This window comes from Zootoca vivipara, chromosome Z2, assembly GCF_965207765.1.
Source record: "Zootoca vivipara chromosome Z2, rZooViv2.hap1.1, whole genome shotgun sequence".
Classification (NCBI taxonomy): Eukaryota; Metazoa; Chordata; class Lepidosauria; order Squamata; family Lacertidae; genus Zootoca; species Zootoca vivipara.
Window position 1 is genome coordinate 2,450,830 of NC_142585.1, and position 22,997 is coordinate 2,473,826.

Consider the following 22,997-nt stretch of genomic DNA (forward strand, 5'->3'; position numbering starts at 1 on the left):
TTCTGACTATGTATTAAAAAGGGGGAAACACGGTAGCTGCCGCAGGATGTGAACAGAAGTGGCTTTAAGAGGGTCGGCCACAGCATGTGAAGGAGCAAAGTGAAATGTGGGCATGCACATAGGGCACCACCCACTGGGAGCATGCCTGTGAACATTAGTAGCTAGTTCTTGTGGAAATGAAAGTGTGCCAGGACTCTTAACTATGACCTGCAAATGGCAGACACACACAGGCATTTGACAGTAGCTGAAACACTGGTGGCAGCCCATTCATCAGGTGAAGCGGATCATGCTCTAGACCAGGCAGCTGTTGCCTTTTCCCTGCTCCCTTGTCTCCTAGGCAGGCCTGCAAGTCTGGCCTTAGTCAGCATGATCTAATTGTGCTGGCTTCTCCCACAAGATTGCCCTGCCAGCTGGGCGTTCCCTGGCTTCTCCCTGGCCTCGTGGTTTACTCCCTTGTCATGGCATCTGATTGCATTCAGAAAGCAAAAGCCAACACTTAACTAATTTGTGATTAATGCCTCCCTTGAGTAAACAAATAGCAACATTGTCATCAAGACACTGTGGCCACATTGGCCTGTCAGCAGTCTTTTGGGTGGGTTCCCTGTAAGCATGCTTGGAAACAAGTTCCGAGTCTGTATAATCGTGTGGCTTTTAAAAAATCAGATAGTTGCAGGTTATGCCACAGCTGCTAGGATGCTGATTTTGTAGTTTCTCAGACTGCACCAGATTTAATGGTTGTTGGAAAGGTGTTTTGTTAGCAGCAGCTAAACTTCTAGGCAACTCAGAGTAAAGTAGCCCATGATGGAGGTTCCTATGCTAAGGCAGCAGGATCTGGTATGTTTTCTAGTCTGTTCTAATATACCATATATACTCAAGTATAAGCCGACCCGAATATAAGCCGAGGCACCTAATTTTACCTCAAAAAAACTGGGAAAACTTATTGACTCGAGTATAAGCCGAGGGTGGGAAATGCTGCACAATATCTTTGTCATCAACAGGACAGGAAAATGGCAATACAGCACAGGTGCTACTAAGATCATGAGAAGACTCACTAGAATTAAATGTTTTGGTTCTTACTAAGAGAAGCAGGGGAACTCTATCCTAGACAACATGGAGTATCATTTTATGTTTTAAGGTTTGTTTTATGGTTCAATTTACACAATTTCCTGTATTGTTGTAAATACATTCCATGATTATGGAGCTTTCTCACTCTCTAGGCTTTTGCCTAGGCTGGAACTCCACGCTGGCCAAGGTGGTCCTGATTATTTGTGTTGGGTGACCAACAGCAAGCCAAGCCACAAGAATGTGCCACATCTGTCATTGAATTGTCCTAATCATTAATGAACTGAGCCAAAGAAATGGACTCGATACCGTTAAATTGGATGGTTCTGTATAGCATCTGGTTCATGTTGACTGCAGAAATTGGATAGCCAATTTGTTTTTTGTAACAGAGAAAAATACATTGAAATGCCACTAGTATAGATAGGTACCTCCCTTCCCTTTGGTTTGTTGCTGCTAGACCACCTCATGATGGAATGTCATTGTGAGCTTGCTGATAGGTAAAAGAAGAATCTGGTCCCTAAACACTAAATATTGTGAATCATCTGGGCTGTTTACAAGATGTCTAGAATTTGGCATTCAATTTTAGCTGTGTGCTACCTTGTGAATGCAGACGAGCAGTGTTCCAGGTTATATTTGTGCCTAGTGGGCTAGGGTGAATTTCAGCTTGCACATTTAAAAGTACAATGCAAACAAAATCTTACATTTAAATTACTTAAATAAAAAGAGAAATAGGCTCATGTAACTAAAAATGGGCTAATGATACTATATTCATGTATGGTGGGAGCCAATTTAAATGTTGAATGACAATACACAAAGAGGAATGAAAGCAATGTCCTATCATAAATTGCACCCCAAGTATGTGGGGTTTCCTATAATCAAGCAGCATACTGTATAAACTTTATGAAATAAATAAGCATGAGCCTGTGTAGAAGGTAGTTTTTTTAACTTGGGCAGAGGAGACACTTGGCCATGAAATTCATTGAGTGACCATGGCAGTTCACTCCATCTCAGCACAACGTATTTCATGGGATTGTTGAGACAAGACATTGTCTTGTACACTACCCTGAGCTCATTGGAAGGAACATATGAGGATAACGTAATGTGAATATGCAGTCCATCATTTTATTCAGGCCTCATCATGCGACTGAAACTGCCTTGGTCGCACTGGTTGATGATCTCCGGCTGGCTAGGGACAAAGGTGAGAGCTGTTTCCTAGTTCTGCTGGATCTCTCAGCGGCTTTTGACACCATCGACCATAACATCCTTCTGGACCATCTAGAGGGGTTGGGAGCTGGGGACACTGTCATACAGTGGTTCCACTCCTTCCTCCTGGGCCGTGTTCAGAAAGTGGAGGTGGGGGATGAGTGTTCGAACCCCTGGGCTCTCACTTGTGGGGTGCCTCAGGCTCTATCCTCTCCCCTATGCTTTTAAACATCTATATGAAGCTGCTGGGAGAGATCATCAGGGGGTTTGGACTGGGTGTTCATCAGTATGCGGATGATACCCAGCTCTACCTCTCTTTCAAATCAGAACCAGTGAAGGCGGTGAAGGTCCTGTGTGAGTGCCTGGAGGCGGTTGGAGGATGGATGGCGGCTAACAGATTGAGGTTGAATCCTGACAAGACAGAAGTACTGTTTGTGGGGGACAGGAAGCGGGCAGGTGTGGAGGACTCCCTGGTCCTGAATGGGGTAACTGTGCCCCTGAAGGACCAGGTGCGCAGCCTGGGAGTCATTCTGGACTCACAGCTGTCCATGGATGTGCAGGTCAATTCTGTGTCCAGGGCAGCTGTCTATCAGCTCCATCTGGTATGCAGGCTGAGACCCTACCTGCCTGCAGACTGTCTCACCAGAGTGGTGCATCCTCTAGTTATCTCCCGCTTGGACTACTGCAATGCGCTCTATGTGGGGCTACCTCTGAAGGTGACCCGGAAACTACAACTAATCCAGAATGCGGCAGCTAGACTAGTGACTGGGAGTGGCCGCTGAGACCACATAACACCGGTCCTGAAAGATCTTCATTAGCTCCCAGTACGCTTCCGAGCAGAATTCAAAGTGTTGGTGCTGACCTTTAAAGCCCTAAATGGCCTCGGTCCAGTATACCTGAAGGAGCGTCTCCACCCCCATCGTTCTGCCCATACACTGAGGTCCAGTACCGAGGGCCTTCTGGCGGTTCCCTCGTTGCGAGAAGCCAAGTTGCAGGGAACCAGGCAGAGGGCCTTCTTGGTAGTGGCGCCCGCCCTGTGGAATGCCCTCCCATCAGATGTCAAAGAGAAAAACAGCTACCAGATTTTTAGAAGACATCTGAAGGCAGCCCTGTTTAGGGAGGCTTTTAATGTTTATTTTTATAAAATAGATTATTTTATTTCATTTTTCTGTTGGAAGCCGCCCAGAGTGGCTGGGGAAACCCAGCCAGATGGGCGGGGTATAAATAAATTATTATTATTATTATTATTATTATTATTTATTTGAGAACAGTTTTCAACTACTTCAGTCTTCCAGGGCAATCTTATGCATGCCTACTTTGAAGTAAATCCCACCGAGGGCTGGATCCCTTTCTCTCCACTTCTCCCCCCCCCCTCGCGCCGCCTCGCATAGAGCAGACATCGGACGGGGGAGAGGAGAAGCACAGCACAGCGCTTCTCCGAACCCCCAGTCCTGTGCTTTTCTCCACCTGCCTCACCCGAGTATAAGCCAAGAGCGGCTTTTTCAGTACATTTTTTGTGCTGAATAACTCTGCTTATACTCGAGTATATACGGTAAGTATTGGGGAGGAATTGCAGCTGGCCGGTTGGAGCATTTACTCTGCATGCAGAAAGTTCAAAGCCTCCATTGTTAGGTGATGGGCAAGAGCCTTCTCCAGGGTTTCGGGCAGAACATAAGAAGTGTGCTGTATAATCAGGCCACAGGCCCATCTAGTCCAGCATCATGTTATCATAGTGACCAGCCAGAGAACAACTCCTGGTCAAAGGAATCCTAGAACTGTAGAGTTGGAAGGGACCACGAGGGTCATCTAGTCCCAACTCCCTGCAGTGCAGGAATCTTTTTGCCCAATGTGGAGCTCAAACCCACGTCCTGAGATTAAGAGTTTCATGCTTTACCCACTGAGCTATCCCAGGGGTGGGGGATCTCTGGCTCTGAGAACCACTCCTGAGTTTTTGTGTACCACTTTGAGCACAGACCTATTTGTAGAAAATGCAGTATTTTAATTAATTGACTATGGCTCTGACTGTGCTGCTGAGTCTGCATGCTGTTCGTTTGCCCTAATCTAACAAGTGTTAGAAAGCAAGGAGAATGTAAGCGTCTATTCATTTAAGGGAGTTTGGCTAGAGCAGAGAATGGAAGTGTTGAACAGGGAAAAGGAAGTGCAAAGATGATGGAATAAAAAACAGAGGGTGTGAATGAAAAAATGCAGAAGGAGAGATGCCCTTGAGCTCTGGAAAAGAGCAGAGGGCCATAGCTCAGTTGCAGAGCACATTTCTTGCATGCAGAAGGTCCCAGGTTCAATGCTCAGCATCTCTGGGTGAGGCTGGAGGAGACCCCTCTCTAAATCCTTGGAGAACTCTGAATCCTTGGAGACACTACTGAGCTACATGGATCATTGACAGCTTCCAGAGTGCCTGTCCATCACCATCCAAAATGATGGGAATCACAGAATTGCAAGTTGGAAGGGACCCAGAGGGCCATATTGTAGTCTATTTTCCTGCGGTCCAGTAATCCTTCCCACAGCTATCCCTGGGAGGGCTTGAACCACAAATCTTCTCGTTAACACTGACCCATTGTACCACCTGGGGGTAATAGTGCTGCAGCACTTGGGAAATGTTTTGAACTGAAGGGAACTGAAGGGAGAAGCGGAATCCAAACCTGCATATGTGTCTCTTGCAGGACCAGGTGTGCACAAAGAGCCCCCTAAAATAGCAACTCAACCAGTTAACACAGTGGTTCCCAAACCTTTTCCTATGAACTTTGTTCCATAAACTCATCCCCAGTGCTCCCTACCCTACCTTGTAAAAAGCATTACAGTGGTGCCTCGACTTACAAATTTAATCTGTTCCAAAGGCACCTTCGTAGGTCAAAAAATTCGTAAGCCGAAAAGCGCCATTGGAAACGCGATTTCCCATAGGAATGCATTGGAAACGGAAAAATTCCTAAGTCGAAGCAACCCCATCTAAAAATTCGTAAGTCGAAAAAACCCTATCTAAAACTGCCACGGTTTCCGTTCGGATGTCAAGAAATTCATAAGCGTGCGGCCATTTGCCCCATTCGTAAGTTGAAAAATTCAGTTGTCGAGTCGTTCGTAAGTCGAGGTACCACTGTATTCAAAATAACAGTTTGCACAACCCGCTAAGTGCGATAGGAAAACAGTAAAAGCCAAAACAGTAACAATTAATTGCCCATTGATTCAGAATCCAATTAAAACTATTTCATTTAATTAATTCAGCAGATCCAGTGATACCAGCTTTTCAAAGTCTGCTAGTCATTGACACCTCCAGCCCCCCTCGGCTGCCCACTTGCCTCTTAGCACTCCCCTAGGTAATCCCCCTTCCTGCCCCCCCCCAGGGGCATTGCTTTGGGAACCACCAAGTTAGAAGGATGAAGGACCCTTTCATCTGGTCCCCACCCCTGCAGTCTGGTCCTGCAATATCTCTTCTCTCTTTAAATAAGTTTTAAGGGACACTAGCCAGTTAACTTCAGAATTATCTTTCAGCAACAAACAGAGCCTCTGGCACGGAAGGAATTTGAAGGAATTTGATAAACAAGGAAGTAAATTAATCCTTCAGGCTTTGGAGGGAGGATGGCAAAAAAAAGAGAGGAGATATTTAATCTGAAAACACCCTCCTCTCCTCTTTCTGAGCTTCTTGGGATGGGTGGTAGGAGCCAGCCCCATGAATAGAGGATCTTTCCCATCTGATGACTCCTTCACACATTAACTTTTGCTTCCCGAGAGGAAATATTCAGCTGCATTCCCACCAAACATTTAAAGCAACACCCTGTCACTCTAGTTGAAATGATTATGGCTTCCCCCAGAGAATCCTGGGAAGTCCAGTTTGTGAAGGGTATTGAGAATTGTTAGGAGACTTCTATTCCTCTTCCAGAGCTACAGTTTCCAAAGTTTCCTGTGAAGAACGATTGGTTGTTAAACCACTCTGAGAATTGTTTAGGTGAGCCCATCAAGGCATGCAGAAATCTGACATTTGCTTTAAGATGGTTTTTAGCTTTTAATTATTTTTGAATGTTGTAAAATGTTGTTTTAAAATGTTTCCTTAATGGATATATATATACTTTCACAAAACATATTGAGGTTTAGTTACAACTGAGAAGTATATGTAAATTTTGTATATGTATATGTAAATTTTGAGAAATAAGCCAATAAAGTACCAGAAAGGGAAGTTGAAATGATTCTATCACAGCCAGAAATGTTTGGGGACTTTCCTGTGCTCATATGCAATTGAAGAGCCCCTGCCTCAACTAAGAGCTTCCCCGTGACTCAAGATTTGTGGGGCTTGCAACTGAGAGGAGCCTATGCTTTGCTGCACCAATGATACTCTCTGTGGTCTGCATGTGATGGGTGAATGCAGGGTGCTAGGGGCTTTCGCCTATCGACTTCGCTGCTGCTTCCTGCATAGTAATCCTCTACCAGGTGGAAGTTGAGTTTCTCTCTCAAACAGGCTTCAGAAAAGGGCTCTGTGGCTCATAAAACTCTATTCTGCTCTGCTCTGACCCTTGAACCTGCATCCCAATTGCTGCATCCTCTAAGCAGGTCTCTGTGGCGGGGTGGGGGTTGACTCCTCCAGAGTCTCTTTTCTTCCATATTAAAACAGCAGAAGTGGTTTTATTAGTGCTCTCTGCTTTCAGAAACAGGAGCTGACCTCACTCTCTCCTTGTTTAATAGAGTCAACGAGGCATTACTAACCATTGCATGCATCTTTCTCTCCACCCTGCCCCTCTTTCTGTCCCCCAACAGGACCTGAAAAGCCAACAGCAGTGGTTTCCACTTGGTGTCTGCTGTGATTTTACTGCGTTCTTGGCTCAGAGGGCAACCGCCCCCCACGCAAGACAATATATAGGTAAGACGAACCATGTGTATATTTATCCCAGTGGTTCTCCAAGAAGGAGGAAGAGGCTATGGCAATGCCTGCTTTTCTTCCTCCCGCCTCACATTCTGCATCCTCATAACAAACCCTGTTTAGAGAAACTCAGAAACTATATGGCTGGGTTCAAATTGATGGAAAATGGGGCTATGAATTAGGCATGTGGACTGATGCTCTGCCTTCACTGTTGGAGGCAGCCATGCTTCTGAACACCAGTTGCCAGAAAACACAGGTGAGGAGAGGGCTCTTGTGTGCCAATCCTGCTTGTGGGCGTTTGCCCATTGGGGCATCTGGTTGGCCCCTGAGAGAACAGGATACTGGACTAGATGGGCCATTGACTTGAATCCACCAGGGCCCTTTTTTCAAACTTAGTCTTGACATTCTAACTGTACCATGTGCTTTTCCAGTTTTTGCCTTTCCAGTTTTCCCCCTCTTGCTTTTCCTGATAGAAGTTGCTTTCATTTCCCAACATGGGTGCAAACAAGGGTGCACCAGACCCTTGTCTAACTCACACTAGTAGCATTGTGTGGTTGGCCTGTTGAGACACGAGAGCTGCATCAGCCAGTGAGGCTCGCTCACAACAATTTCTTCACACCAGCAAATGGGAACGCCGGTTCCAGTTGCAGCTGAAGTCTTCCTGTGCTCTGCTCACCTGCCGTTTCACCCCACCTTCTCCAGTCCCTCCCCCTGGGTGCTGCTTAACCTGTGTTTAAACTGTGGGCGTGTTCCTCAGGTTTTTAGCAGCTGGTGAAATAAAACCTCAGCCATTGACTCATTCACTTCCATTGGTCAGTTTAAATGGTGTGTGGACTTAAAGCAGCCAGTCCCCGAGGTGAATTGATACATCCAGACCAGCAGACACTTGGTCAGGACTCTTATGCATCCAGATTAGAGCCAGCCAAGGTTGGCTGGTGTGCAGGTCTTGTTGTTGTTGCATGGCTAGTCTGTTGCATGTAGGCAGGTGCTCTCAGCTGCTGGAGAGTGAGAGAGTGAGAGAGTGAGAGAGAGAGCTGCTGGAGAGTGAGGCGTGGCAGAATATGGAAAACTCTTTCTCCTTCCCTTTTTATTTTCCTCTTGCAACTAATATGTAGTGATTTGCCTTCACTACAGCACTGTGTGTGTATGTGTCTATCTATCTATATAAAAATGGTGAAGGTGCATGTGTGTTATTCCCCACTTTTCTCCCACAAACACTTACCCGATCGTCCTGAAATTTGGCCACAACCTTACCTCACCTCAAACTCACATGTGAGCAGGTCATCATGTACTTACACTGACTAGCTAACATACCTAAGACAGGTATAAACCTGGATTTGTGGTCCAAAACATTGCGCCCACCAGTGGACACTCAATGAACAACGGACAAACATACTCCCACAATCCCTCACTCCCCGGAGACCACACCTCCAACAGAGCAAACAGCTCGGAGATCAAGCCACTCCTCAGGGAACCAAGCCCGCCTCGGAGATCGCACATCCAAGACCAGGCTGCTCCCCAGGGACCCTTGCCTGCCCAGAAGATCACGTACCAGCAACCCCCTCCCCCCCCGACCAAGCCCACTCCACCCACCCCCACCCCACGGATCGCGCCCCCCCGGATTCCGCCACCTCCCACTACCTCCTCCCACCCCGAACAAACCCACTCCGGACCCCCTACCCCACGGATTCCACCCCCACCGATCCCGACGTCTCCCGGGGACCACCCCTCTGATCCCGATGCCCCAGGCCTACCCCACCCACCACCTCAGGCCTAAGCCGCTTTTAGGCCCCGAGCAACTCCAGACACCCCCCCACCCCATGGATCGTGCCCCCGGTGATTCAGCTGCCTCCCACGACGTCCTCCCACCCTGAACAAACCCAAACCCCACCCCCTCCATATTACCTTCAGTCGGTGGGGGGGGGGCGCAAATAGGGGTCAGGGATAGGTAAACCCTTCCCTGGTTGGGGTGGGTTTTGGGGTTCAAAATGGAGGACACGGCAGGCCCGGCTCTAGGTGCAGTCCTGGTGGCGCGGGGCCGGCAGGGGGGGGGCGCTGTGCGATGAAGCCGTGCCACGCACTGTGAGGGCGGGGGCGCCGGAGCGATCTCCGCACCAGGGCACCCGACCTGCTAGAGACGGCCCTGGGACACGGATAGGTAAGTCCTTCCCTGATTGGGATGGGGGGGGGTCTGTCAATAGCTGACAGGGATAACTAAGACCTTCCCTGGGATGGGTTGCTACAGAGTGTGGGGAGACACAGGTATCCCCCTATCTAAACATAACACAGGGGGGACTCTGATGGTCTGGGGAATCTGAAGGGGGACTCTGACCCGCCATTTAACAAACAATGCCACAGCAACGCGTGGCATGGCCAGCTAGTATATATATGAATGTAAATTGGGCATGTGGGTTAGTCTCCACTTTTCTCTGAAACCACTTGACCGATTGCGTTCAAATTTGGACACAGCGTCTCAAGTGAATATGTGAGTGTCCATATACAGGTTGCGTAGATAGATGTCACACCTATGCCAGGTAAAGCAGGTAAAACCCACTGTTCCGGAACACAAAACTCAGACAGCTGGGGATGCTGGGAGCACAGGAGAGATTGCAAAACAGTGCCCTCTAGGGACGGCTACACTGGTACTACACCTAGGAAAGCTTCCCTCTCCACAGCATCTTGGCTTGGCTTTGCAGACTGGCCCGAGGGGCCGGGATAGGTCATGGGTCAGGACAGGGTGGGACCAATCACAGGAATGAGCTGGTGGTGGGGGGAGTAGGGGGAAGAATAGGTCATGGGTCGGAACAGGGTGGGGGCAGTCACAGTGATGAGCCACAGCAACACGTGGCCAGGCCAGCTAGTTCTATATATCAGGGGTGGTCAACTCCCAAGAGACTCACACAGTTAAAAACTGGCAGTGATCTACCCCCTTTTGCGGGGTTCAGGTCAAAGTTCTTGAGCTTTTTTTTGGAAGGAAAGCCCTGTTTTTTAGGGGTTTAGGTCAAAGTTGTTGAGATTGTTTTACGGAGCAGGAAAACCCTGTTTTTTAGGAGTAATGGGGAGAGTTGTTGAGCTTTTTGTGGGGGGTGCCAAAGTTGATGAGCTTCTTTGGGGGAAGCCAGTGATCTATTGGTGATCTACCACATACGTCCAGTGATCTACCGGTAGATGACAATCTACCTGTTGGACATGCCTGATATATATGTATATTTTGAGGCACTTCTCCATTCCTGCCAGGAAATCCCCAAAGATCCTGTATGCATGGGGAAAATCCCTTTCTGACTGGGTTTTGGCTTGAGCTGGAAGAACTGAGACAACTTTTGTGTGTGTGATTGCACAGAAGCAGCTGTCTTTTCTAGTCATCATTGGAGGGGAAAGGAGCTGAAGAAGAAACTGCTGGATCAGGCCAATGGCCCGCCTTGTCCAGCACTCTGTTCTCACAGTGGGCAACCAGCTGCCTCTGGACTCTCACAAGAAGGACATGAGCGCCACAGTGCTCTCCTCACTTGCGATTCCCAGCAACTGGTATTCAGAAGCATAAAGGTGAAACGTATATGTCAGGGTTATTAGCCATTTAGAACTTTATCCTCTTTTAGAGCTATCCAAGGCCATAGCAGCCTCTTGTGGGTGTGAGTTCCACAGTCTAACTTTGAACAGCATGAAAAAGTACCTTTTTCACATCTGTCCTGAACCTTCAAACATGCAGCTTCCTTGGATGTCAACAAATCCTAGTGTATGGGAGAGGGAGAACAACTCTATCCACTATCTCCATTCCATGTGTAATTTTTATGCGCTGCTATCACGTCCCCTCTTAAACTTGCCTTTTTTCTTAAGTAAAAAGCCCCAAATGCCTTTCCTCATAAACCTCATAAACTGAAGCTGGGGAAGGGCTGCAGCTCAGTGGCAGAGGGTCTGGCTTGCATGCAGAAGGCCCCGCGTTCAGTCTCCAATGGCATCTCCAGGTAGGGCTGGAAGAGAACCTTGCCTGAAAGCTTGTAGATCTGCTGCCAGTCAGGGTAGACCAGTGCTTTCCAAACTTCTTGTTTTTGGACTACAGTTCACAACATCCCTGACCACTGAACCTGCTAGCTAGGGGTGATGGGAGTTGTAGTCCAACAAAGACCCAAGTTTGGGAAACCCTGCCCAAGATCATTCTGGAAGCCCATTGCCTGCTTGGTGGGAGGTGAGAACTTAAGAAGAGTCTACCCAGTCTGGCACCCTTTTCTGACAGTGGCCACCCAGGTGTCTGTGAGAAGCAGGACCCCAGTGCACCAGCCCCCTCCCCAACTCCTGTTTCTGAGCAGCTGGAACTCAGAGGCAAACTGCCTTCAGCAGCAGGAGGGGAACACAGCCATTGTGGCTAGTGGTCACTAGTAGCCTTATGCTCCCTCCCCTTTGATTTTATGGAATTACAGTGATGGACGGGCAAGCAGGCTGGTCTTGCTCTATTCAGCTGACCTCTGTGTGTTCCCTGTGCAGAGCTCAGTGTGTCCTGATTGCAAAAGGTGAAAACTGCAAAGCTTAGCAGAATAAAAGCTTTTGTTAAGCAAACGGGGAAGAGGGAATGTTTTGTTCCACTCCTTTCTTGACAGATCCTAAACTGAGCGTCAGGCTTTAAAGTGTATATATATAGGGACAGTAAGGGCTGGAATGAGGATTGCTAGCATGGTACCCAGAGGTGCACCTGCACCAACAGAGACCTTGCCTAGCACCCACAGGGGGCCCTCCTGCACTGAAATTAAGCCTAAAAGGTGTAGGTTGGGTCCTGTGTTTTTGTGCCCTTCAGAGTTTTTTTGATTTGCAGATGTGCCACCTGGCCATAAAAGATGGGCAAGCCCTGGGTCAGAAGGTTAATAAATTCAAGGCTGCTTCCACCACCTCAGCACCAAGGCAGGTGTCCCTATCACTGGTTCATCCATGCCATGTGTTTGGCACAAACTGAGAGCAGGGGAGATCACAGTCTGCATTCTGGCCACGGTGCCTCACAGTGAAGGATCCCTGAAGCACATGAGCCAAGCTTCATGCCATGCCCCCCATGTTCTACCTATCCTGGTCACCTGCTGCAGTGATCTGGGGCTGGATGGAGTAGAGAATTGTTTCCTGGTGCTCAATGGCAGCAGCCAGACTCTGGGCAGGAAGTAAAGAAAGGTCACCCCAAATATCAGAGGTGGGGAAGCTGCATCTGACCAGTGGACCAGGACATTCCCACCCCCCACCACTTGTGGGCCAAGTCTGGCAGGTGGTTGGAGCCACCCACCTGCCAGTAACCCAGTGTCACAATGACGACATGGTGCGGGGTGTTTTTGTAAAGTGCTGCTCAAAATGCTGCTTCTCCAGATCCCACAATTAGCCAGTATTTTGGGTCTTAAGAAGCTACTTTCAAGCTCACAGAGTGTTTTTCTTGGGGGTTTGAAGGCATTGCTGATCAGCAGATTGGCGGTGGCAGGCAACCGCCTCTGCCACACCTGGTGACATGTATGGCACAGGGCATGGCATATATAATTATTGGGCTGGAAAGGGGCACTGAACGTGCCATGTTTATTTAACCTTTTCTTGTTTTTTGCCTTCTCCCCCACAACCCTTGTGAAAATGGATTCTTAAGCACACAGAATAAAAACAACAACAACAAAGCACCAAACCTCAGCAAATGTTTGCAACCCCAGACAAACAGGGCCTCCAGACATCTCCATCGCCTGGGAGCACATGCTGAAGCCTCTAGCTTGGAATAGCAAGTGGGGCCTATTGAGTTGCTCTGCAAACAGAGGCAGGGGGAATGTTCATTGGTGCCAGTTCAAACAAAGAATCCTGGCAGGTGGCCACCTTTAGCCACACAACAAAACACTCTGCTTTGATTTCCTCTCCTGAGTGGTACCCGGCAGCCCATATTCACCTGAAAACACACAACCCTTTTTATTTATTAAATTCAGGAGTGGGGAGCCTCAGGGCCAGGGCACAAATGTGCCCCTCTCTTTGGCCCTTGGGATTCTTCCCCAGGCAACAGCCTTTCATTGCCCTTTGCTATGTACTCTCCTTGAGCGCTTTTGCCTGGTTGGAAATATGGCCTTGAACTCTGATCATGCCTCTTGCTCACCTGGATGTGTAGAAAGTACCCTCCTGTGCATAGGTAAAATTTCCCAATTTTTTCCTCTAGCCCCTCCCACCATTGTCCTGTGACCTTTGGGAAGTTGCCCCAAAGGAAATGCAGCCCTTTGGCTGAAGAGGGTTCCTCACCCCAATTTACTTACTTATTTGTTACATTTCCAAGAATATGCACACTGTGTAAAGCGGTAACTTGTTCTGCACCATAAGCAAAGAATTATAACCCCAGCATTTATACTGCCTTCCTATATTCTCACAACATAAGGTTTATATTCATGCAAGGTAATATAAAATAGTCTATGAATGGCACTTCTCTTACAAAGCTGACCAGGCACCACAAAATCTCTCTAAAAGGTCTTGCTTGTTCCTGAGGGCAAATAGTGGATGTTGCTTCATTACCATTGGCTGGTCATGACATTTTAATTATGCCGCGTCCTGGAGTGAGTTCCAGTTTAACTATGTGCTGTGTGAAGGACTTTCTTTTGTGGGTCCTGAATCTTCCAACATTCAGCTGCATTGAGTGTCCCAGAATTCCACAGTGGAAAGCAAAGGGACATACACAGGTGTGCACAATGGAGCAGTGATAACTAGTAGTTTGAATTGTGTTTTGGAGCACTGCACAGTTAATTGCCACCACTTGGAATTTTACAGTGTTATTATTACGGCCTTAGTGGGTTGTGGAAAACGCTGTTTTGAATAATGCTTTTTATTAGATAGGGCAGTGAGCACTTGGAGAGGAGTTTATGGAACCAAGGATGTGGTGGCGTGAAAAAGTTTGGGAACCATTGATTTGCAAGTTTTGTTTTAAACATTTCCATCCCTGGGTGAACAGAAGCCATGACACCTAAACCAGTTAAGAGTAGAGAAGAAGCTGCCCGGCATGCAGTCAGTGATAATAAGCCAAAACTTTGGTTCTATGTGAGCCTTGAGGAAACACTCTCCCCCAAACCAGACTGTGAATAAATCACACATGGAAGCATCCTGGCTGGCAGTATTAATGGAGGTACCTAAAGAGCTTCCTCCTTGATACTATTCAGGGTACAGCGTCGTTCCTTTGCAAAACCCTTGAGCTGGTGAGATCTCCAAGCCAAATAGGAGATTTCAGCTCTGCTTGTTGATTGACTTGGATAATAAGAATCTGGGATGGGATATATACATCAGCCTTCCCCAACCTGTTCCCCTCCAGATGTTTCAGGATGGTGGGAATTGTAGTCCAAAATGTCTGGAGAATGCCATGTTGTGGGGAGTGGTTGTAGACAGAAAACATGGCAGGGTTTAATTAAGGCAGATAACAGGATAGCATGTTAATTGAGAATCCTTTTTATTTTGCAATAAGAACAAGAGACCATAAATCTAAACACTTTGTTGAGTAAAATTTAATTATTGGGAACAGAAGCAATATCTTCAGTGTCCTTTATCAGAATCTATAATAATCTTGCCTTTTTATTTTTCCACCTCTCCATGTTCTCTTTCTTCTTCTGTTGTGTTTGATTTACACTTTCTCTCTTACTAGCCTTGTTGAGATACTCATAGAATTATAGAATCACAGAACTGTAGAGTTCTAGCCCAACCCCCTGCAATGCAGGAATCTTAGCTAAAGCATCAATGACAAGTGGCCATCCAACCTCTGCTTTAAAAAACCTCCAAAGAAGGAGAGGGAGTGTCTTCCATGGTCTTAACAGCTCTTACTGTCAGAAAGTTCTTCCTGATGTTTGGCTGGAATCTCCTTTCTTGTAACTTGAAGCCATTGGTTCGAGTCCTGCCTTACAGAGCAGGAGAATTTGTCTATAAGTCTTTTGGAGCCATCCAAGTTGATGGCCTTTGGCGCTTCTTCTGACGGGAGCGAATTCTTTGGCTTAACAGGCAGCCACAGTGTGCCCTGTTCTCAAAAGTAAACAGGGGGATGGTTAGATATTGACAACATTAATGGCTTAGCTAGCACACTGCTCTCTCATGACTGGAGAAATCCCACTGTAGGAATACCAGACACAGCAGCCCACTTTCTGTTGCAATCTGTTGGGAAAGGAGGGATTTCAAAACTGGACTGGTGCTCCTGATTTATTCAGTATTCCTGCTTCTCTTCCACCTCCCCTCTCCCTTTCCCCTGCAGGTGCCTGTTTTAATGCATGAAAATGGCCAGCATTACACAGATATCCAAAGATGAGCTAGAGGAACTCAGGGAGGCCTTTGCCAAAGTCGGTGAGTGTCTGTTATGGCTTACAGCACCATGAATTATGCATCCGGGTGTCAGGAGTGGGCGCCTCTGCTCTGGGAGCAGCAAACTGGACCCCAAACTCTCTCCAGCATAGTGTCTCTCTGTGCCAGGTTGTTAGTGCTGCCCCCTAGTGGGTGATCTTAGCCAAGCAGCCAGATAATACAGGACTGAGCCAAAAGTCTGAACTGAAAGGAACCAATGCTATTTAAATAACCATGGAAAGATGGATATATTTATTGAAAATATTTAATAACTAGTGGTTTTCAGCCCGTTCAATAACGGGCGCTAGAATCCTGGGGTTCGGAGAAGCGCTTGCGCAGCGCTTCTCCGAACCCTGGGACCTGTCCTTGCTGTCGGTGGCAGGGGGACAGGAACGGAGGAGGAGAAAGCGCTGCTTTCTCCTCCTCCGTTCCTCTCCCGCAGCCGCCGACAGGAAGCAGACATCCCAGGGTTCAGAGAAGCGCTTGCGCAGCGCTTCTCCAAACCCTGGGACCTGTCCTTGCTGTCGACGGCAGGGGGACAGGAACGGAGGAGGAGAAAGCGCTGCTTTCTCCTTCTCCGTTCCTCTCCCGCAGCCGCCGACAGGAAGCAGACATCCCAAGGTTCGGAGAAGCGCTTGCGCAGCGCTTCTCCGAACCCTGGGACCCGTCCTTGCTGTCGACGGCAGGGGGACAGGGAAGCAGACATCCCAGGGTTCGGAGAAGCGCTTGCGCAGCGCTTCTCCGAACCCTGGGACCCGTCCTTGCTGTCGGCGGCAGGGGGACAGGAACGGAGGAGGAGAAAGCGCTGCTTTCTCCTCCTTCCTTCCTCTCCCCCAGCCGCCGACAGGAAGGACGCGCGCACTCTCCCCCCCCCCGCCTCCTCCAACCGCCGGAGGGTTGTGAGGAGGCCTTCGCCGGCCTCCACCCTCGCTTCCCTGACGTGCCCTGCAGTGAGGCGGTGTCCGGCGGGAGCGGCGGTTGGAGGAGGCAGAGTGGGGGGAGAGTGCGCGTGCGCAGTCTCTGCTGTCCAATCCCTGTATCCCTGGGGCACATGCGCAGTGACCCAGGGACACACGGGACAACTGGACGCAGGGACAACATGGACTTTATATATATAGATAATAATAATAATAAATATTGTTATTTATACCCCACCGATCTGGCTGGGTTTCCCCAGCCACTCTGGGTGGCTCCCAACAGAATTAAAAGCACCTGAGGTTGTGACCCAGCATCATCTTGTATTTTCCCCGCAACATTGACCCAACATAGCAAAAGCAGTGTTTCCTTCCAAGTATACTTGGGTTGGTCTTGATCTGCAATGGAAGCCTTGCTACTGCTTTAATGCCGCCCTTGTGAGATTCATGGGGCATGAGAGGGGCTTCTCTGCGGCACTCCCCAAGCTGCAAATTGCCTTCCTTTTCTAAGGAGCCTGTGGCCTCAGCATGGGATGTGCTTTGGAAGTCAAGTCAAGAAGCACCTTTTGGAGAGATGGAAGATAAGATCAGGCTGTCCCTCCCATTACAATGTTGCTTTGGTTTCTGTTTGCTGTTTATTTGGTTGAATAGTGTTTATACTGTATATTACTTTTTTCCCTTGCTGCGTTGAGCTGTATGTAGCCTCACCCTGGGACCGCAAGATGAAGTGCAGGCTACAAATGCATGCTTGTATATGAGAATGTACACTTGCTTTTTCCATTTTATGGGATGCACTCCTTAATGGGGTGCACCTGTCTCCATCATTATGAACTCCCAGGAGTCATTTGAAAACTTTCCTGTTTACCCAGGGATTTGCTGGCTAAGAAATACAGTTCCTGGCAACCCTAAGATCACTGGATGAAATAATGTTTTTAAAATTTTTTAACTGTTTTAAGAATGTTTTTAAATAAATAACCGAATAAATAAATGTGGGTGTTGTGGACTCGTTTGAGTAAGTAAGTAAGTAAGTAAGTAAGTAAGTAAGTAAGCAAGCGAATGAATGAATGAATGAATGAATGAATCTATATTTTGTGAGTTAGAAGCAGCTTAGAACAACCTAATATCAAACAATAAAACTCCACTCCACAAAATGCATTCAACATTTTTCTCAAGTGCCTCGTGTTTTTTTTCTTTTGCATTAAAGATCTCAACAGCAATGGATTCATCTGTGATTATGAGTTGCACGAACTCTTCAGAGAAGCCAACCTTCCCCTTCCTGGATACAAAGTGAGGGAGATCATCCAGAAACTGATGGTAGACGGGGACAAGAACAAAGATGGGAAGATCAGCTTTGAAGAGTTTGTTTACGTAAGCATTTAAAAAAACTCCCTGCTGTTAGTCCTCCATGTCTCTTCCAGTCATAGAACTTTGGTGCCTGTTTCGGTTGCAAGGCACCCAGCCTTTTATCTGTGATGGTAAGGAGGCATTGTGCCACACACAGTAGAGCTGAATGGCTGATCTGAAATTTGGCAAGGTTTAAAATTTTTATTCCACTTCTTAAAGGCCTTAAACCTCTGGGCTTCTCTTTCCCAAACAACAATGTCATCCACATCCACCTCCAATACCACTTGGGAAAACTTGAGGGAGTCTCAAAAGCAGTTTGTGGTATGGTATTTTGGCAGTCGGGGGCTCTGCTATCCAAAGACAAAAATCTCCCCAGACGTCCTCTAGCCCTTTGACTTGTTTAGGTGTTCTATTTGATTCTGATCTAATAGCATGCAGGATGCCTACCTGCTGTGCTTTGGAGCCTGCGCCAACAAGCGCAGAAGACTATTCAGTGCTTGTATCATCATATCTTTCAGGAGAGGTGAATTTGCAGCCCACCACATGTTGCTGAATTACTGTTCCCACCCCCCACCCCTGATGTTTGTCTGTGCTGGCCCTGGCTTATGGGAGCTAGACTCTAACAACATCTGGAGGGCTGCTGGTTCTCCAGTCCTGATCTCAGTCCTCCAAGTGCCAAAACAGCACCACCCAGGGATAAGAGAGTACTATCAGCAAGTTGTGTAGAATCATAGAATTGTTGTTGGAAGGGGCCGTGTGGGTCATGTAGTCTATCCCCCTGCAATGTAGGAATACTTTGCCTGTTGATCCCAGATTAAGAGTCTCATGCTCTACCAACTGCGCTAGTTTGTAGAAGCTCCAAAGTTTGTAGAAGTACCATGAAATATTTAGGGGTGGGACTCTTGTGGGTGGGGGTGGGGAGACTCGAAAATACCTGCCCAATGCAGACTATGTTCAGTGGTCATGAAATGCTTACTGTTTGTTTTATGGGTGGGGTATCATAAAACATGTGCCAAGTGCACTAGAATGGAGTAGCTGGAATCCTGAACAGAAAAGACACTGCAGTGTTTTGTCTTGTGAGCTGGTTCTTACTGAGGAGGCAAACCCAGATTGAGGTTGCAGTATTTGAGACATCTATTAAGGGTTTTCCAGGATTGGGTGCTCCTTCATGCTGAGCATTCTGCTCCACATAAACACCTGGATCCCCATTTTCTACCTGCTGAAACTCCTTATTATTGAGGTAGGCAAAGCGTACAACCACAATCAGCTCCAAGCTTCAAGTCTGACATGGTGCACTTCAGGTATAGATTTAATATGTCTCTAAGAGCCAGGCCTATCATTGGCTGCATGTGTTTTTATTTGTGCAGATCTTCCAAGAGGTGAAAAGCAGTGACATCGCCAAGACTTTCAGAAAAGCCATCAACAGAAAAGAAGGCATTTGTGCTATCGGTGGGACATCTGAGCTCTCCAGTGAAGGCACCCAGCACTCCTACTCAGGTAACCCCTGAAATAATCTTTTGGACTAAGTTGAAATGCATTCTTGCATCCTATGCTACTGAGGTTTATTTTCTCTGCTTTTTTGTGCCCTTGAGGTGTAAATTGGGTGCAGAGACGGCACTCCTAGGAAGACCCCATCAGTTACTTTCAGGCACCACCTGAATTATCTCCACGCCAGTGATGCAGATCCCTAGCTCCAGCTGCATCCTGGGATCCATGTGCCCTGGCTGAAATGATGCACAGAGTCGCACACCACAGCAGTGTGGTGTAGCGGTTAGCTTGCTGGGACTAGTACCTGGGAGACCAGGGTTCAAATCCCCATTCAGCCATGGAGCTCACTGGGTGACCCTGGGGGCCGGGCCCTGCCTCTCAGCCTGACCTACCTCACAGGGTGGTTGTGGCGATTAAATAAGGAGGGGGAGAACCATGTATCCCACCCTGAGCTCCTTGGAGGGGAAAAACTAGGATCTAAGTTTCAAGCAGCGTTAATTAATGACGCAGAGTTCTTCACTGAAGCAATGAAATCTTTACTAAATTTAAAATAAACATCTTCATAACATAGTTCCAAAAACGTTTAAGAGATCACGTGCTGAGTACAGACTCTGTTCCATACTAACACGACTCTGACTGAAACTTAACTGAAAACACAGAGAGAGAAATGGCTGCTCCTTATAAGGAGAAGGAGTCACATGTCGGAGTGACTCAGCAGTTAGGCCTGAATAACTTTAGTAGGCCCGAATGATAGTGGAGCCCCAGCACTTCCCAGCCTGCTTTGCTGCTTCTGCTCTCATGTGTCTTTGTCACGTGACACTAAGTGCCACAATTAAACAATTGCCCGGCAACAGATATTTTAAGAGCGCTATTGCCACCTACTGTGGAGGCAGATCATTGCTGTCATGGTTGGTGGTCCTCTTTTAAAGCTACCTAGATTGGTGGCCATCATTGCCTCCTGTGGGAGGGAGTTCCATAGTTTAACAATGCGCTGTGTGAAGAAGGACTTCCTTTTGTCTGTCGTGAATCTTCCAGCATTCAGCTGTGTTGGGTGCCCATGATGGAACAGGGTGATGAATGTTGTGCCCTGTAGCTCCTTTCCTTCCTGACCCTTGGCCAAGCTGGCTGGGACTGATGGGAGTTGGAGTCCAACAATACCTGGGGGCCACCAGGTTCCCCAGCTTTGCCATAAGCCATTACTGGAATGCACTCCCCCTTGGGTGTGAGATTCTAAGGGGGGCCTCGTGGAGCCAGGGATCTCACTGGGCCTTCTTCACCCAGTCATGCTCTCTTGGCCTAACCCAGCTTGCCTCCCTGTGTTTTTGTGAGGGTGAAAGAGAGAGCCATCCCATCAGTTATCTGTGGTAGACACGTGAAGGCTAAATAAGTCACAGAGGGTGGAACGGATAAAAACTCAAGAATTCAGTTTGCAGTAGTAGTTCCCAAAGTGATTGGTAGCGCTCCCTGGTGGGCAGTAAGATCAGCTGGCTGTGTACTATGGGGGATTTAACCCCAGATACCATTGGATCAAAGTTCAGTTTCGTGGAATTAATTAAACTAAATCAATTTAATTGTATTCCAAGTCAATGTGCAATTAAGCGTTACTGTTTTGAATTTATTACAACTGCCTTAGTGGGTCATGGAAGCTGCTATTGTGAATAATTCTCTATCAAAGATGGGGTGCACTGGGGAGGAGTTTTATCTGAAAAGTCATCTCTGCGTATGTGACACTGTTAAAAGTTTTGCAGATTTGTGGGAAGCCCATAGTTGATCGCTTGAGCCCGTTTGGTGTTTCATTGTGGAACACACAAACTCCAAGGCCTTGAACCTCCCCATGGGCCTGCCCCCACCTTCTGCTGTATTGAAAGTGATTAGATGTGGATGGGGGGAGCCTGTCCCAGGGTTTTCTGGTGCCTGATGAGGCACTGAGTCCTCTTGTTTTGCTTGCCACCTGTGTGAGCACTAAACATACAATGAACTTAACAGTCTCCTTCTTCTTCAGAGGAAGAAAAATATGCCTTTGTGAACTGGATAAACAAGGCTTTGGAGAACGATCCGGACTGTAAGCATGTCATTCCAATGAATCCAAATACAGACGATCTCTTCAAAGCTGTTGCGGATGGGATTGTGCTGTGGTGAGTTTTTTCTTTAGAGGGCTTTTGTTCTCTGGAGTTATGGATGCAATTAGAAAGGTGCAGAAAGGGGCTCACCACAGGAAGAAAAAAAAACTGTAGCAGAGATTGCTTTTACTTGGCATACACAGACACATGCACAAAATATGCACACACTATTTAAAGTTGCTACAGTAAATTTTCTCTCTCTGAGCCCAGAGGGGTTCTTTGCTTGCCAATTCCTTGCAGAGTCCACAAGGCAAATGCAAAATCTAGTTGCTAACAAAGTCCTGCAACTTCCAGAGTTCTCAGAGTCAGAAGTTCTGAGTCTAGAGGTCTTGCAAGTTGTCCGACTTCTGTCAGACAAACCCTTTAGAACGTCTTCCACATTTTCACAGGATTGTTCCAACAATCTCCACATCTCCCACAGATTCTCCTGCAAACCCCAGCACTGCAGCTTGAGCCCTTATCTACCCTGTGCCTAGTGGTAGTTGGCCCAGCAACAGAGACATGACAGTCACAAGATGCCTGCAGCTGCACATGGGCAAAATAACATTTCTGCCAACTCATGGAGAGCAAACCCCATGGTTGTTTCCCCCAGTTTCCTTAACACTTTCCTTATTCCCTGGCTAAAAGTACATGATTTAAGCCTTAAGTATATGGCTTGGATCCAGTTTACCCAAAAGTCGTTTCTCCATATACGAACCTACATGGGTGCCAAGATCCTTTGTTCATCGCCCTCTCTTCGTCCCATCAACTTCAGAGTAGCAGTTTATTCATCATTTCTTCATTACATTTGTACCTTACTTTCCTCCAAAGAGCCCAAGGTGGCGTACCTAGTTCTCCCTGCTCTTCTTTTCATCTACACAACAGCCCTGTGAGGTAAGTTAGGCTGAGAGGCAGGGGCTGGCCTAAGGTCACCCGGGGGGGCTTCATGTCTGAATAGGGTCTCCCATGACTTGGTCCAGCTGGTGGTGATGCAAAAGAGCCATTTCTGTGGTCGCTGCCAAGAGAGGCTGGACTGACTCCCTCCTTGGTATTCTTCCTCCGGCAGCCTATGACCTTCCTATTCAAACAGACCTTTTGAAATGGAAGTGCAGACTGTTCTGATCTCTGGGATGCTGTTAGGGCAAACTGCATTTTAATCGCTGGTTCTGAATTCATCCTGTTGAGGTTTTTTAAATGTTGTTTTTAACTGGTTTGTTTTATAACTTAGTATTTATAAAGTCGTTTAACAATTGTTGGAAGCTGTCTTGAATCCCAGCTTAGGAAAAAGGCAGGATATAAATACTAATTCTAATTCTAATGCTACTAATAATACTGTATCCCCCTCTCTCCAGCCTCTACCTGCAGCCATCAATGGGAAGCACAGGAAAGAGGCCAGCATTTTAAATTCCAGGCTTCTCTCTCACACATTTCACAGGCCTCATACAAGCGATTTTGATAAGCCACCTGTCAATCATGTGGCATCATAAGGATGTGTGGTTGCTGGTTGTGTGGCCCCATCTACCTGCCCAGTTTGGTTTGCAAGGCCAGTCCTGGTAAGAATCCAGGACACGGAGCAAAAAAGGCTCTGCACCCCTGCTTTTAAGGGTAACTTTGCTAAAAATAATTTAGATCACAGGAGGGGAAAACTTTTTTTAAGGAAATAAATCCTCCACACACTGATCTGCTTATAAGAAAAACAGCTGCTTATAAGTTCACATATATTAATGAAGA

At 47.3% G+C, this 22,997-nt stretch overlaps 1 protein-coding gene across 7 annotated transcripts in view; it reads left to right on the plus strand.

The window, feature by feature from the left end:
- The window catches only part of PLS3 (plastin 3), a 74,345-nt gene that overhangs the window by 37,352 nt on the left and 13,996 nt on the right, over positions 1–22,997 (plus strand). For all 7 annotated transcript variants that reach the window (XM_035112551.3, XM_088664420.1, XM_060270329.2 and 4 more), the window contains 5 exons: positions 7,024–7,126; positions 15,336–15,424; positions 17,540–17,703; positions 19,047–19,176; positions 21,170–21,302. In XM_035112551.3, the coding sequence (XP_034968442.1) occupies positions 15,352–15,424; positions 17,540–17,703; positions 19,047–19,176; positions 21,170–21,302 (500 nt within the window). In that variant the 5' untranslated portion in view covers positions 7,024–7,126; positions 15,336–15,351. The remainder of the gene's footprint in view (positions 1–7,023; positions 7,127–15,335; positions 15,425–17,539; positions 17,704–19,046; positions 19,177–21,169; positions 21,303–22,997) is intronic.